Source organism: Sinocyclocheilus rhinocerous, unplaced genomic scaffold, assembly GCF_001515625.1.
Source record: "Sinocyclocheilus rhinocerous isolate Xijiao unplaced genomic scaffold, SAMN03320098_v1.1 scaffold1654, whole genome shotgun sequence".
NCBI lineage: Eukaryota > Metazoa > Chordata > Actinopteri > Cypriniformes > Cyprinidae > Sinocyclocheilus > Sinocyclocheilus rhinocerous.
Window position 1 is genome coordinate 518239 of NW_015639533.1, and position 15792 is coordinate 534030.

General features: G+C 39.9%; 1 protein-coding gene across 2 annotated transcripts in view; it reads right to left on the reverse strand.

Moving 5' to 3' along the window:
* Positions 1-2358, reverse strand: part of LOC107751431 (glutamate receptor ionotropic, delta-2) — a 422702-nt gene extending 420344 nt beyond the window's left edge. For both annotated transcript variants that reach the window (XM_016567160.1, XM_016567161.1), the window contains exon 1: positions 2233-2358. In XM_016567160.1, the coding sequence (XP_016422646.1) occupies positions 2233-2320 (88 nt within the window). In that variant the 5' untranslated portion in view covers positions 2321-2358. The remainder of the gene's footprint in view (positions 1-2232) is intronic.
* Between the last annotated feature and the right edge of the window lie 13434 nt (positions 2359-15792).

Below are 15792 nucleotides of genomic sequence, written 5' to 3' on the forward strand. Positions count from 1 at the left end.
ACAATAATTGTCATATTGCACAGTTTATTTACAAATATAATTTAAAGAATATATGTAATAATGGTTCTCTCGATCTACCAAGGCACTTTAACCTGAAAAGGTTAGAATACCCCAGCAGTACAAGTTTGGGGAGAGAATCGCAGCCACTAGGTGGCGAGATAGGAACCTTGATCAAAATTCCTCAAGGACTACTGGCCAAAGCAACCCAAACGTCTGTACTAATGTTGTGATAATTACCTAATCATCAATCTCTAGGTTGGACCCAACTTCAAAGCTGACCTATGCCGTCTCCTGACACTTCTTGGTCGGTACTAAAGGGCGCATTTGGAGGTGCACCCGCATACTGCTGGACACTCTGGGCTTTCCACCCACATAAATCACTGACTTTCTCAATGGGCTCCTAAAGGAGCTGCAGCATTTTGATGCAGCGCACGAGATACTTCTCTTGGTGTGCACATCATTAGAAGGCTCCTCTGCATTCAAGTAAAGCGAGTGTGATAAAATGCATTCATCAGTCGTCTCTCCGAAAAGAAACGATGCCGTTTTCGCATTCAAATGACGTCACGTTTTCACCAAGCTATTGCAGAGAAAGATTAGGCGGGCATTACTAATGACAGGCAAAACGGTCTATTCTCAACGCATGTCTAGAGTCCCTCTGAAACACGCAAAAGCATTGTACGGTGTATAAGAGAAGGCATGAACAAATATTCATCTGCTTCTGTGTCTATTGTTCCCCATAAAGGTAGAGGACCATATGTGACAATTCTGGATTAAGATCAAATATCCTGAATGTCCTGAATATCCACCTGTTTGCTATGGTAGATATATGCACTAGATTAAGTAAAAATATTTTTTTCCATGAAATTATTACAAAGTGCGTCGATCAGATGGTTAGTATACATACTACATGGTATAGAAAATGTTAAATTAAAAAAATAAAAAATTGGCAGCTGCCTTTGCCAGATCTTTGCCGTCAATAGGCTAGTAATACTAGATAAATGAAAATACAGTTACACGTATTACCATACAGTATGTTTTTTAGTGAATGGATTACATGTCTTAACTGCAAGTAAATATCATTAAACGATATAAGTTTAATATATCAACCTACTTAAACTCTTACAATGTTTGTTACGAGTGGTAGATGGTACAATGGAAGGTCATGTGATGACTTAAAGATCATTGCAACTGGCGTCTCCATCAACTGTGACCAATCAACAAACAGAGCATAGTGCTTCTCATACAAACACAAATAACACTAAAACAAAGGCATGATATTAACTCAATGACAGAATACAAAAAGAAAATAACCTTTGTAAATAAACGAACCACACTCCACAAATTCTAAGCCAATTCAAACTTTTTACTCAACAGTTGCTACTGTAAATCGACATAGCCTACTGCCTTGTTTATATAGCCTATATATTTTATATATTATATTGTTTTATTTTTTCCGACATACCACTACACCCAAACTCAATGTTAGCCACATAATTGTACAGACATTGGCCATTTCAACTCTTGTTTGTAGCCTAAATGGTTCATTTGTGGATGTTTTCTTCATGCCTGCATAATGCGTGACTTATTTAACCAACTTTCAGGCATGCACACGTTACCTAGCCAGAAACGCATGCGCTACAATATTTATTTGTTTAGTGCATCAAGCCTTAATTAAATTAAACACGCGCATGCTCCCACGCCAAATTGACTCCTGCCAAATCCCCAACACCCCTGCCTCCACCTCCACACAGTGGCCCCTCGGAGGAACCCTCTCATTTACAGCTCTGATTTAAGACCTCTCTTGGACCCTATCCGATCCCGCGCGCAGTGCCAATCCTCGTACCCATCGCTAAAGCATGCACGCGCATGTGCGCGTTCGTTCAGCCCTTTTACGAAGAGTATTACCAACTCTCTTGATCTCTGCATATCCAAGTTTGTGTTTTTTTAAACAATGTCATAACGCGGCGCGCATACAATGCGGCGTTGCGAGGAAACGCTTCCAGTCAAACCACCTGTTCTCACCCATCGTATACATAATGGACGCATTGATGAGGACAGATGGATATCTTCATCTCTCTAACCCGATATTACAGTCGCAACCTTATTTAAAGGCATCTACGCATCCGCTTCAACGCGAAACTCGATAGATGCAACATCTTAACGAATTGCACGACAATGCACAGATCTTCTCAACGTGGAAACGAGTCTGAATGAAACGAGATCTGAACTTACCAATGTGAATAATTGAATCGGGAAGCACAGGCTCCCACTCCAGACTCCAAAATGTGATCAGAAACAATACTGCCGGAAAAACTTTCATCTCTCCCTCTGTTAAAATCTATCCTCTTTAGGTTCAGAAAGATGCCGAAGCGGCGACGGTAGTTTTAAATCCTGTGCAGAGAGGCTGCTTTTCCTCCTTTCAAACTGTCAGCCGATGCTTTTTTTTTTTTTTTTGCCTCGGATGCGCTTCTTTTGGAGGCGAAATCTTCAGTAACCCGTTTGGAGAGCGCCCGTCAAAACATCCTGATGCTCAAGATCTCCCAAGCAAATCCGAATCAATATCAGACAAAGTTAAAATGCGCCTCATTCACTGTTGGGTTTTCTATTCTCCCGTCTAGGCGAATAAATCGGGGTTCCGTGCGCTAAACACGACGCATCTCAGTGCATCACCCACCGCACGACTGAACAGAACTTCCTTTGCGCTGATGCAGAAAAGCGCCACACTCACAGCCACGAATACAGCTGAAGAAGATTTTTTTGCACTGAGCCCTTATTCCGATGCAGTACTGCGGAGACTTTTCTGCGACAGAGACCGAGCGGCTCTACATGCGGATTCTCGAGCTGTGATGAGTGGGAGGAGGCCCCCAGGATAGATGCGACTACAGGAGCAGCAGCATCAGTACCCGGCGCTTTCCAGAACTGAATTAACAGAGGAAAGAGAGAGAGAGAGAGAGAGAGAGAGAGAGAGAGAGTGAGCGAGCGAGCCACGAGGGCTTTGTGTCCATTTTTAAGTAGACTGACTTTGGTCCGCCCCACGACACGATCTTCCAATCGGACGCTGTTGCAGGGCTTAGCCACGCCCTGTGTGGTTCCTTTTTCGAGCTGTGATGAGTGGGAGGAGGCCCCCAGGATAGATGCGACTACAGGAGCAGCAGCATCAGTACCCGGCGCTTTCCAGAACTGAATTAACAGAGGAAAGAGAGAGAGAGAGAGAGAGAGAGAGAGAGAGAGTGAGCGAGCGAGCTAGAGAGAGATCCACAGTGGGGTGGGCGGAGGTAGTTTATGATAATGGAGAGGACTCATCTTTGAGACTGTGGCTCCTCCCTTGTCCAGCAACTGCCAATCATTTATTCTGCAACTACCGGTTTTCTATATAAAAAAAATTTTTTTAAAAAAGGGAAGAAAGAAAGAAAATAAATACAACCATTTTTGGTTATACCTTACTGATAACGGTGTTTTTTGTTTGTTTCTTTGTTTTTTGTTATAATAACAGTTTTGATTAGATTTCTAGACCTCAATTTCATCTCAGTCCTCTTAAAAATCTGCAAAGGATTATGGGAGACAGCAACACATAGCCGTTGTCTGTACACTTAGATCAAATCCAGAGAGCGAGAGCAATGGCTCATTAAACACAGAGATTGGATCAGGCGTGTGACAAAATGGGAGGAGCAGAATATTAATGTATCCCAGAAGAACAGTACAGAGGTCAATAATAGCAAGGCTTCAGTCTAAAACTGCACAACAGATACAAGCAGTCTGCCACTTGATATGCCATTTACTTAATTCATACTAAGGCACCAAAGCTGTCTATTAGAGATGCATGTAAAGGCATGTGGGATTCTACTTGATGGGTTTCGATTCACCTTTGACTCCCCGTCCTCTCTTCTTTTAGCTCCAGACGTATAAATATTGATAAGCCCACTTAATGGATGCCACGTAAACTGCATGGGAATAAAATTGGTCACGTGAAGGCTACATTGCCAGCCTTACTCATAACAGATGCAGTACACCGTCAACTCTTTCTTCACCCACCACAAAATGTCTTCTTTTATGCAAAAAAAACTCCCATTTCCATTCTTTTCGATTTTCCACCTGGGCTCATTTCTGAAACACAGCTCACGCAGCCATTCATAGCTCACCAACACAGTGTTTTCTGAAAATGAATTATGTATTAGCAAGCAAACAGAATGGGCACAGGGTTATCTGTGCACAATGTCATGGCCTGAGATTGACTGAGCAAAGTTGGGGTTGAAAGTCAGATGTGGGGCGCTTTAGATGATGTTATGGAGCTTGTTTTGGCAACTGCAGCTGTCCTGATATCCTCACCAAAATATTTATAGGTCTTCTGGCATCAGAGGGTTCATTTTTAGATTTGTGCGTAAGAGAAGAGACTTTCCAAAGAGAAGTTTCCAAAGTTTCATTAATAATAAAACACCTTTTAACTTGAAAATTTCGCAAAGCTCCGGGGGACTTCCGAAATAGATGCAAAACAACAGCACGGGCGAACAAGGTGGGAACGGTGTGAATTGCGGAGATGATTAAATATGATAGTTACTTTAAACACTTGCTTTGTGGCAATATCTATTAGAAAAGCAAGTTTTGAAGTCGGTAGATTTACTTTGCCATTCATAATAAGTGCAACAATAATATTTGAACTGAAACCCAGACAGAGCTGGCTAGCACGCACTATGAATACTAATTTAGAAACAGATTATTGTAACATTAAGTTGAGACATTCAAGTTTGACAGACTGCATAAAAATCAGTTCAAAAGCTACTGTGTCAGAATGAAGAGAGAGCACTTCAACTTCTATATGTTACAGTCCATGCATTATTTATAGCACCACCTGTGAGCGAAACCCTGCGAGCCGTCAGGCCACTTAATAGCTGATCATTGGCTCAAATTAAGGCCAAGAAATAAAACACACAATTGCAACTTTTTTTCTGCACACTTGGCTGAAATTCGCTCCCATTACTAAATAGCATTAACTGCTCATAAATGGAGTGAAATAGCTTTGTGATTTGTGGCTGTTATGTGTAATTTGCTGCCTGAGCATAAAAGTTGGTGGATCAATTTTTAGCTATCTGCTCCCTCCAGAAAATGTGATTCCATTGACAAAACCTGCAAGCCGGAGCCTGGTCTTTGCTGGACTACGATGACAAGTGTTTCAAAAGACATCATAAAGTAGCTGTGCTCTATAAATAAGAGCCTATTCACTCACAGTGGTAAAGGAGCTGTCCGCTGGACGAGGGGAGGGCTGCTGAAAGAGAGTGCACACGACTCAGGGAGCTGTTCACTTTATGGTGGTGCTGAATTCCAGGAAGCCAGTTTATTTGGTGTAGCATGTTAAAAGTAAATGCTTTGGCCAAGACCTGCATTTGCTGAATCAGATATCCATTTTTAAAGTGATAACTGACACTGAAGTGTATAGCTGAAGCTGACTAACTGTAGCTGTCTTGTGTAAGAGAAAACTAGAAGGTGGCAAAGCAGTAACTCTTGACAAACAGCAGAGGGCTCCCTTCTATTTGAGCTGCTTGACATTTCACTTCTATAAAATAAGCCTTTGAAGTAACTGAAGATTTGCTGGGGAAAGGAAAGTAATGAGACTTTCAGGATGCAACGCTTTGATTTGTTGATTTGGAAAAAAAAAAGAAAAAAGATTGCTCTAAACATAAAAGCATACCATTCAAACAGATATGAATCCCTCGTAATTGACTTGCCCCACAGGAAGAGAGGTCACAATTTTAGATTATAATGTCATTACTAAAATATTGACAGGTCTGCTCATACGGGGACTGTGTTATGTCCATAAAGGGACGATGCTGCAGTGCTCGATTTTGTGCAGTGCTTGGGTCAATACGTAGGTGGAGAGGTCTGAATAAAGATGAGTTTCAGGTTATTTACAGTTGCCGCACCAGGACTCAGACACTTTTTAGATCAATCACTCTCTGTCCTCAGAGAACGAGAGAGAAAGACCCCAATCACACAATGCTGCGGCGGCTTCGGCGTCTGTCTGTTCTTCCCCCACCCCACACGAGCAGGCACACATCCTCAGGTCAAGAAAATAATCTGCGCAAGCCAATGATAAGTTATGGCCTCTGACAAAAGAGCAAAGATGTTTGTTTCAGTGGAAACAACAGCACTGGTTTAGTCTCCTCAAGCGCATAATCAATCTAAGCTCTGATGTTTACTCTTCCCACCATTTATTAAACCAAATTTTTCCTGTCACAAAGTTGGCTTGCATTTTTCAAGGGCACCAAGAAGTGTGTTTAAGTGCTGAGCTAGGACACAACGTGCCCCCTTTGTGACAGACTCGTCTCCCCCATGGGGTTCGCCAACCGCCGGGCCAAAGGGGGCCAACAGACGCAATCCACCTCCTTGGCACTGCCCTTCAGTGGAGTTTGTGTTGTATGATTAATGGAACACCTTGCATATGGACGTCTCCGGTCCGCTGCCTGGAGTTAGGCTCCGACTCAGTACGGAAGAACCAACTAATCTCGCACGTCTGTTGCGGAAGCACGGCATAATCAAGCTGGCGAGACTCTGAAAACCCCAAAGAAACTACACTATCAAACTAGCAACAAGCAAAAGATGGCTATTTCCTTTCATGTCGGAGATGCGGGAGGGAAAGTCACAACGTCCAATTTCCATTTCACCCGTGAGAATAATTGACTATTCTGCCTGTGAGTGTATAAATCCATCAATCCTCCTGTGATCTTGGAGCTGAGGCAGGCGTTTTCGCTGAGCTGTTTTCTCCAAATTTGTTCGTGAATTGTGTCTTGTCGCTGTGTCTCTCACAGTCAAACCCATTTTTCCTCCCCTTCAGCAGGGTGACAGAGTACTTGGAGAAATTGGGTCACACATTCACATATCCCGAATTTGCTGCACTTTTTGAGGGATAAAGACGCAAATGCCATGATAATTTATTTTGGCTCTTCAACAAGATGAAGACAGTAAGCGATACAGCGATTCTACGGTAATGGACCATTGCAGGAGGTGAGGTCTGATGCTGCGTTACCAAAAAGGACTCTAGGGTTGCTGGAGTGAGACTATAGTATCACTGCAGGCCTTAACCCCTCTCCCTTTCATTCAGGTGATAAAGGGAGGTGAATAATTGGTTTTCTGGCTGACTGACCGTGAAAACACAGAAAAAAGTGAGTTGAAATGAAGTGAACTGTCTGGGGGTGGATGGATTGAAATGCTGAGTACTCGAGAGTTGATAAGAGCTATTTGCATGGACAAAATGTCCATGGAGGATTGCAGTGAGACAGCAGAGCAAGGAAGAGAGAAAGGGGCCTGAAATGGGAAGAAAGAGTTTGGAGTCTCCAGGCTTCCAGAAGGTCTCTGGTACTGTACGGGTGGCAGAGAAGAAAGAGGACCGATTCACAAAACTCTTGGAAGTTCTCTGCTGCTGTGAGACTGGAAGAGAGGGCGAGAGAGTTAGTTTTGTTTGCAAGGTTACTGGAAGAAACAAGTTTAAGAGAAGAGGCTGAGGGACCTCTCTGGGAAATGATTAGCAGTAGGGACTTAATTGAAGCAGGTGGGCACCAGCGTGATGCAATTTGCTTTGTAATATCGCAGTGATGCAGATCACAAGTAAACACAAGAGTCCACGGGTCATCACTATCACCAAAATGCACAGGTGCTCTCTGCCATTAATGTCTCTCTGGAAACTAGTGCAACCACATGGCACCTGGGAGCCGCTGTGCTGCACAAATTGCACTGATGAAAATGGCGAGAAAAAAACAACACTGTACTAACAACGTTTTTTATATATGAGAAAATCTAGAAAGATTTTGACTTTCAAATAATCGAATCAGTCAATAATGTCAGGGATTGCACCGCTTGAGCTGTATGAGCTGAACAGTGAACTGAGGGGCTTTGCTAGCTGCTTAATTAATTGACCCAGTACACATCCTACACAACATAAACATAATATTACATTATATTAATATGAAACTTAAACTGTTGTTCAAAACTTTGGGCTCGGTAAGAATTTTTTACGTTTTTGAAAGATGAATTTTATGCTCACCAAGTCTGCATTTATCAATAAAAATACAGTACAAATAGTAATATTGCGAAATATTATTACAATTTATTATTACTGCTTTGTATTTTATTATATTTAAAATTGTAATTTATTACTGTTGATGGCAAATCTGAATTTTCAGCATCCATTCCAGTCTTCAGTGTCACATGATCCTTCAGAAATCATTCTAATATACCGATTTGCAGCTCAAGAAATATTTCTTATTATCATCAGTGTTGATATTGCTTAATATTTTTGCAGAAGACGTGATGCATTTGTTTTTCCCCGAGGATTCTTGGATGAATAGGATGAATAGAAAGAATTTTAAAAATCCTTTGTAACATTATAAATGTCTTTACTTTCTCTTTTCTGGTCAGTTTAATGCTTCTTGCTAAATAAAAGTATTAATTTCTTATTAATCAAACAATAAAAAAAAACACTTACTGACCCCAAACTTTTGAAAAATAGTGTACATTTGCACAAAATGAATGAATGAGTGAATTAAGTTAAATGCTAGTCAGAAAGATATGTTCTGTATAGACTTGCGTAAGAACACACTAAAACACAAACTAATGCATTAAAAATGAACAATATTGTATTATAATGTCTTCATTGTAATCTTATTTCAGAGTACTGTTTTCACACATTTTTGTTAAATATTTGTACTTATTTAAAATACTTTAAATGTTTGAATATTTGGATTGATTTTGCACTTTGTCAACTAAAAGTTATTTTCATTGGCCAAAATTTGCTGCCATTTTAGTCCGAAATTTAGCAAAATTGCCTCAACTGATCCATCAACTCGAATCTCTTGCAACAACACCACAGTGCCCTGCGCTCTGCAGTTTTGGGCAATATGTAATGCAGCTTTGCAGGTGTTAAAGAGGTTGCCGACTCACTGTGTTGGTGTTGCTGCAGGCGCTGGCTTTATGAGTCCTCAATGTGAGCAAAACCAAGAAAGGCATATTCACAGCTGAAGCATGTTGCTGATGGAAGATGCAAATGAATGTGGTGCCACGGGTGGGAAAACAACTCACGAATGTATCCCAACATGCACCTCTACGCATAAGTACGCTCATACTTTCCGAGTTATTGAAATCACCGCTCAATGTGCTTCGCCTGTGCCATTATCTGATACGAGAATGCTTTAGAATCTCAGCCTGACAAGGCCCTGGACCGCAAAATTGATAAACACGTTGTAAATTAATGGGGGAGAATGGGGGAAAAAACAGCGGCTGCGCATCGGGGAGGGAGTGAAAGACAGATAGAGAGAATGAGAGTCATTTGACTCTGTTGCTCGCTATGAGAAACCTGCTGATAATCACTGAGAGCAAATGAGCCCCAAGTCCCCGCTGTCCTCCCATGATGGAACAGTGGCGGCTGTGCCGGTGCTCCACGTCTGATTATTTCTTATATCCCTGGGTCATTTCCAATTTAAAAAGCACGCTATCAAAGTGAGTCGATATTACACGCCGTACCCCCATGAAAATCACTGAATTCGGAATTCGGAAAGAAGCTGACGATAACAAGAATCTTCGGTTGCTCTCTTTGCCTCATCCGGAACGGAGAGGAATAATAACCACATTTATCTGTCATTACCGGCACCCTCCATTTGTTTTGGATGAGTTTGTGCAGAGAGCTGTTGGAACATGGAGCGATTGAGGGATTGTAGATCAGCGGAGGTTACTGAGAAAAGGAAAGAAAAAGAGACATCGTTTGATCAACAAGCCACATGATGTTTCATAGCAGATGACGCTAATAATGATTGAAAAGCTGATCGCCAACCATGGCAACATACCATCAAAAGAAACGCCACTGCCTTTACCACCCAGGAGCTGTGTGGGCTGCTCTCGCTCGTCTCCCACTGCTTTGCTTCATTCCACACTTGTTGGAGAGAAAGCAACACCCTGTGGGAAAAGTAAGCTGGCAAGCCTGTCTCTTCTTGCTTCCAAGAATGGCTCAGCATGCCAGCGTGTCTGGGCAGAGTGAGAGTAGAGGGCATCGCTCCGGGGCACCATGGGGAGATGGGCATGCCAGTGGGGTGCAGCGGGCAGCAGTCACAGTTGTTGGCCCACTGCGACCTTCCGTGAGTTTGGGGGGCATCAACTCAGCGTGGGTACTCTCATTGGCAGGCCACGGGCCCCGAGCGTTTTGGACATAGACAAGTTCTTTCTTGTGTTGAATACAAAAGGAGAAATTGCGAGGAATGTAGGTCGCTCTTTTCCACACAATGAACGTGAATGCGGGACGATGTTACAGCATCGGTGACAAACTGACAAGTTTAGATAGATACGGACAGTGAGGGGAAAAATTAAACCCTTTTTAAGACCCTTTCACTTTCATTACATGAAAAAAAATATGACAAGTATATTGTTTTCAGTACATACTTTTGAATTTCAAAAAAGAAAGCATGTAGGTTGAGTAAGGACATTTGCAGACCTGTAGTTTGTTGTTATAAAACTGCATTTTCTCTTAGTTCAATTTGTGTTCATAGTTCATAGATAGACCATATAAAACTTCCATTCAAAAGTTTGTGGTTGGTAAGATTTTTTTTAATAAAGGAATGAATACTTGTATTCAGCAAGGATGCATTACATTGTTTAAAATTTACACTAAAGACGTACAGTGTTACAAAAGATTTCTATTTCAAATTCTGTTCTTTAGGATTTTATGCTCATCAAAAAATCCTGAAAAAATGGTTTTCACAATATTAGGCAGCACAACTGTTTTCAACACTAATAATAATAATAAATGTCTTTTGAGAACCAAATCAGCCTATGATATTGATTTCTGAAGGATCATATGACACTAAAGACTGGAGTAATGGCTGCTGAAAATTCAGCTTTGCCATCACAGGAATAAATGACATTTTTAAGAATATTAAAATAGAAAAGTTTTTTTTTTAAATTATTTTTAAATTATAACAATATTTCACAGTATTACCATTTTTACTGTATTCTTGATCAGCTCCGGTGAGCATAAGAGACTTCTTTCAAAAATATTACAAAATATTTACAACCCCAATGTTTTGAACAATAGTGTAGTGTGGGTTTGCACATAATTCATAACGAAACCTCTTCTTTTAATAAATCTTCTGGGAAAACATGCTTTTCAATGCTAAACAAATTATTCAAATATACATATTACACAAAGTATAGCATTGATGAGCACCTTTTCTCAGGAGATTTATTAAAAGAAGAGGCATGTTTGCTCCACAGATCAGATATACTTATGGTTTTCAACAGTATATATCATTTATCATTTTACCTTATCAGAAGGGATATCGGATGGTTCTTTAGTCATATCTTTTTTTCAGAGTTTATATGTTTGTTCTGGTGCTGACCTAAATTTGACTGCCAAGTTCATACACACCAATACAAAAAAAAAAAACACTGTTTCCCAATCAATGCTCCAAGGTATGAAAACACCCTAAATGATGACATGAAATATCACAAAGTCACACCTTATAGAGATGAAGACTGAATGACCACGACATTTGTTTTTAAAAGAAATTCAAAAAGAAACTGTGGAAAATCAGCCCTGGGAACAGTGGAAACACAATTTTGGAGAAGATTCTTGAGAATTTCTCACGCAGATGTCATACATAACCACATCAAATTTATGAAGACACAGATGAGCAGCGACAGAGAAATACACCTCTGTGCATCAAAGTCAGCCCACCGCTACATCAAGACAACAAACACTTGTCATTCCCAGAGTTCTACGGTACCGGTTTTCCTCCCTGCGGAGCAGTGCAATTACTTTTGGCCAGAAGTTGACGGTCTCCCTCTGCCCTCCTTTTAGCTGGAGAAAACTTGTTATGGATGACTAAGAGTAGCAGCGGTATGTGCTGTGAAACCTGCACAGTTGAAGTGGACTGTGAAGCCTGAACAGAAATCAGAGAAAAAGAGTGATTTAGACAGGGACCATGTGATGTTCACACAGGCTTTTGAGCCTTATAGTCTGATGCAATACACTAAAGGAAACACAATAAGCAATTTCCAGAAGACGTTTCGAGAAGGATGACATTTTACCTTTTCACCAAGAAGCAAGGGCAGTCCAGTGAAAAGGCTCTCTTGCAGGCCATCAAAGCAATAGCATTTTCCTGCCTAGTTTCCAGAGATGATGATTGTAAACAGTAACATTGCTTACAGTGTACCCTCCTCGAACATTAAAAATAATGTCAAACATCAAGGGGCAGGTGTACTGATGGAGCAGTGCTGGAAAAACGGTTAATGGAAACCTTAAACGTGGAAACCATCCTATTAAGAACAAAAACCAGGGCTTGCGTGTATCAAAACCATTTCTTTTTTGAATATCAGTCTTTAATGAATGAATATATTACATTCAGTGAAAATCCGAATGAAAACCACCAGTGAGAGAAAAGATACAGATAAAGGTTATTTCAAATCTCATTAGAGTTGAAATCTCTTAAAAGTGCCATTGTTATGCAAACCCTGTACATACTGATGAGAAAAAAAAAGAAAATCAAAATTATGTAAGAGATGATTTCAGCATAGCAACAGCATCTGCAATGAAGACAATTTTATATGCATTGATACAGACAAACAAATAAAAGCCTAAGTTGTTAGTCGTTTTACAATATTACATAATAAATAAGGCCAAATAAATATCTATTCAACGATAAAGAATTCTGAAGTCAGAAATGTGATGGCACATATAGTCATGTTAATGATTTGAGTCACTCGAGATCCATGAGTTCCCGCTCTTGCACGGATTCTACTCAAGATCCCGCATATTCAAGTCTGTTTAAATGTCCGTCCTTCAAGCGTCATGGCTCAAACGTGTGGTTTAAAATCATGTGTCAAAGACACAAGGGAGGCTCAGGAAGGAACGAGGACAATTCCTGCCTCTGGGAACACGCATTTAACATTCACCAGTCACAAACTGGCACCCACACAGAATTTAAACAGTACTGCTGACCGCAGTTATCGAGGGCTGAATTGTCTCAAATTGGCTGACTAACAGCAGTCTGCTCTCCTGAGGTCATTCTGAAATACCGTAAGCAGGGTCCAAAATGAACTGTTTGCCTTGCACATGATGGATGCATGAATTAAACAGATTTAAAAATGGAAAAAGAAAGATTAAAAATGGTCAATAAGGCCATGGTCAATAAATCTGACCATGGTTTTATAGAGCTTTTTTTCTTTTTATAAAAAAGTTGTATATTATTTTTGTATGTATAAAACAATTTGCAAAGTATACTTTAAAGGGTTAGTTCACCCCAAAATGAAAATTCTGTCATTAATTACTCACCCTCATGTCGTTCAAAACCCATAAGACCTCAATCTTCAGATCTTCGGAATACAAATTAAGATATTTTTGATTGAATCTGAGAGCTCTCAGACCCTGCATAGACAGCAACGCAACTGAAATGTTCCCAGACAGAAACGTAGCAAGGACATCGGTAAAAATGTTTTTTTTTTTTTGCGAAGCTACGAGAATACTTTTTGTGCGCAAAGAAAACAAAAGAATTTTAATTTTGGGGTGAACTAACCCTTTAAAAATATTAATAATAGCATTAATTAAATCAACAGTAATGTAAGAATAGTAAAATAGTACTGTCAGGATTTACTAAAGACTGAAAAAGCGTGGACACCTGATCTTATTGAATATGCACTTGTAGGAGTTTCTCTTTCAGATGCAAAATTTATGGGAGGAGAGTAACTAACTGATTTACTAACGTGTGCGCTTGGTATATTGCGTTGGTCGATATGTAAATGAGATATTGTGTCTGTTTGCTTTCATTTGCGCGTTGTCAGTAAATCACCCTCAGAAATATCCACACCCTTTGGCGCTGTTTTGGAATTGCGCTCTCGCGCTAATTTGCCTGGTTTAGTAAATCTGGCCCTAAATGTTTATTCGATTATAATGATTATATACTTTTTTATTAGAATTTTGATTTTGGAAGCCCGACCTTAATAACCAGTTCCCAATCATTTTATTTACTGTACATATCAAAGCCAATTTTACTCATATTTAACATTTGATGACCAAATGTTAATTTTGGACTCCTAACAAATTTTGATTTGGACCCGTAACAAGACAAACACGTTCCAGTTTAGGGAGTGTGATTTCAGTATCGGAGCATGTAGTGGTGAGACCGCGCTAAAGCCTTTCTCTCCCTGAGCCTGATCACACAGAGAGCTGGAAGTAGGTCTGGGAGGGAGAAGGAGATAGAGAGAGAGGAAGCGATGGTGCTCCCAACAGATTGCTGAAATTGGAGCACTGGACCTCAGGGAGCAGACCTGCTGGATGGATGGGACTGTGTTTCTTCAGGGTTTCCTTCTCCTCCATGCGTCCTTGCTTGAGCTCCTGATCCGCAAAGCCGGGTCAGCACTGTCCCAACGTTACACCAACGTTCTCCCAACGCTGCCCAAATGAGGCCATTCCTCGTTTCAGCCGCCGTCTTAAGAGTGTGCATTGTATGAGGCTGTCTATGGCAGTTTTAAACTTACTGAAGTTACTGACATGTTTAATTAAATTTATTTGCCATCTATTTTTAATGAAAATTCAAAGCCTCACCTATGTCAAATGTAATAATGTATTTCTCTGCAAAGAGGGTTCTACTTCTTTGATTAATTAAGGGCATTTCTTTCTTGAAGTTCAGCTGCCTTGAGGTCTGTCTAAGTGTTTACGACTCGAGGCTCTCACTGAGTCCTTCCACAAGGGCTGTCAAACTTATTTTAGCTTAGATTCAGTGCGAAAAATCTTTTATTTTTGTTTGCAGCAAAAGAAAAATGAAAAAAGAGAAAGGGTAGCTTGCAGTTAGAAGAGGCTAATGAGTGTTAAACTCCCTAAAAGGGGTCTGACAACACGTGGGTAATTCTTATCGGCAGCAAGAGTTTCAATGCCCTCTCTTCGACTGAGGATTGATTTGGCAATATTTGCATGGTTCTTCAGTGTCATGTTTCCTGGTGCAAAACAACGTGCAAGACTATTTGTGTGACATACTATTATAAAAATTTTTACTGATTGGGCTTAATCGAATAAGCAAGTCTATAGTTGTGAGTCTAGACTAAGACTTAGCGTTAAAACGGTTTTGAAAACTTTAATAAAGGTTCTACAGGGTCCAAAATTAACTTTATGGCAAAAAAAGTTTTTGTTGAATTGAGAAACCAGCCAAAAATGTTGGGTACTCGTCTTGAAGCTGTATTTTTATGACCAGTACAAAATTAGTCTTTTTTTTTTTCCCCTCAGTCGCATGTGCCAGTTCTTCACATATTCCACAAAAACATAATTTTGGCTTAATATGAGTAACATTATCAAATACATCACATATATACCATTCAAATGTTTGGGGACAGTATGTTTTTTAAAAGAGATTATTTTTATTCAGCAAGGATGCATTCAGTTGATCTATTCAAAAGTGACAGTACACACATTTATAATATTACAAAGGATTTCTAATTCAAATAAATGTTGTTCTTCCGAATTTTCAATTCATGAAAAAAAAATCCAGAAAAAAAAAACACCACGGTTTCCACAAAAAATATTTGACAGCACAACAGTTTTGAACCTTGAAAATAAGAATAAATGTTACTAGGGCAGCAAATCAGCATATTATAATTTTAGTTTTTTTAGATTTTTGAAGGACCATGTGGCACTGAAACCTGGAGTAATGGCTGCTGAAAATTCAGTTTTGCCATCACAGGAATAAATTACATTTTAAATTATATTATAGCTTTTTAAATTATAATATTTTAAAATATTACTATTTATCATACTCTTAATTATATAAA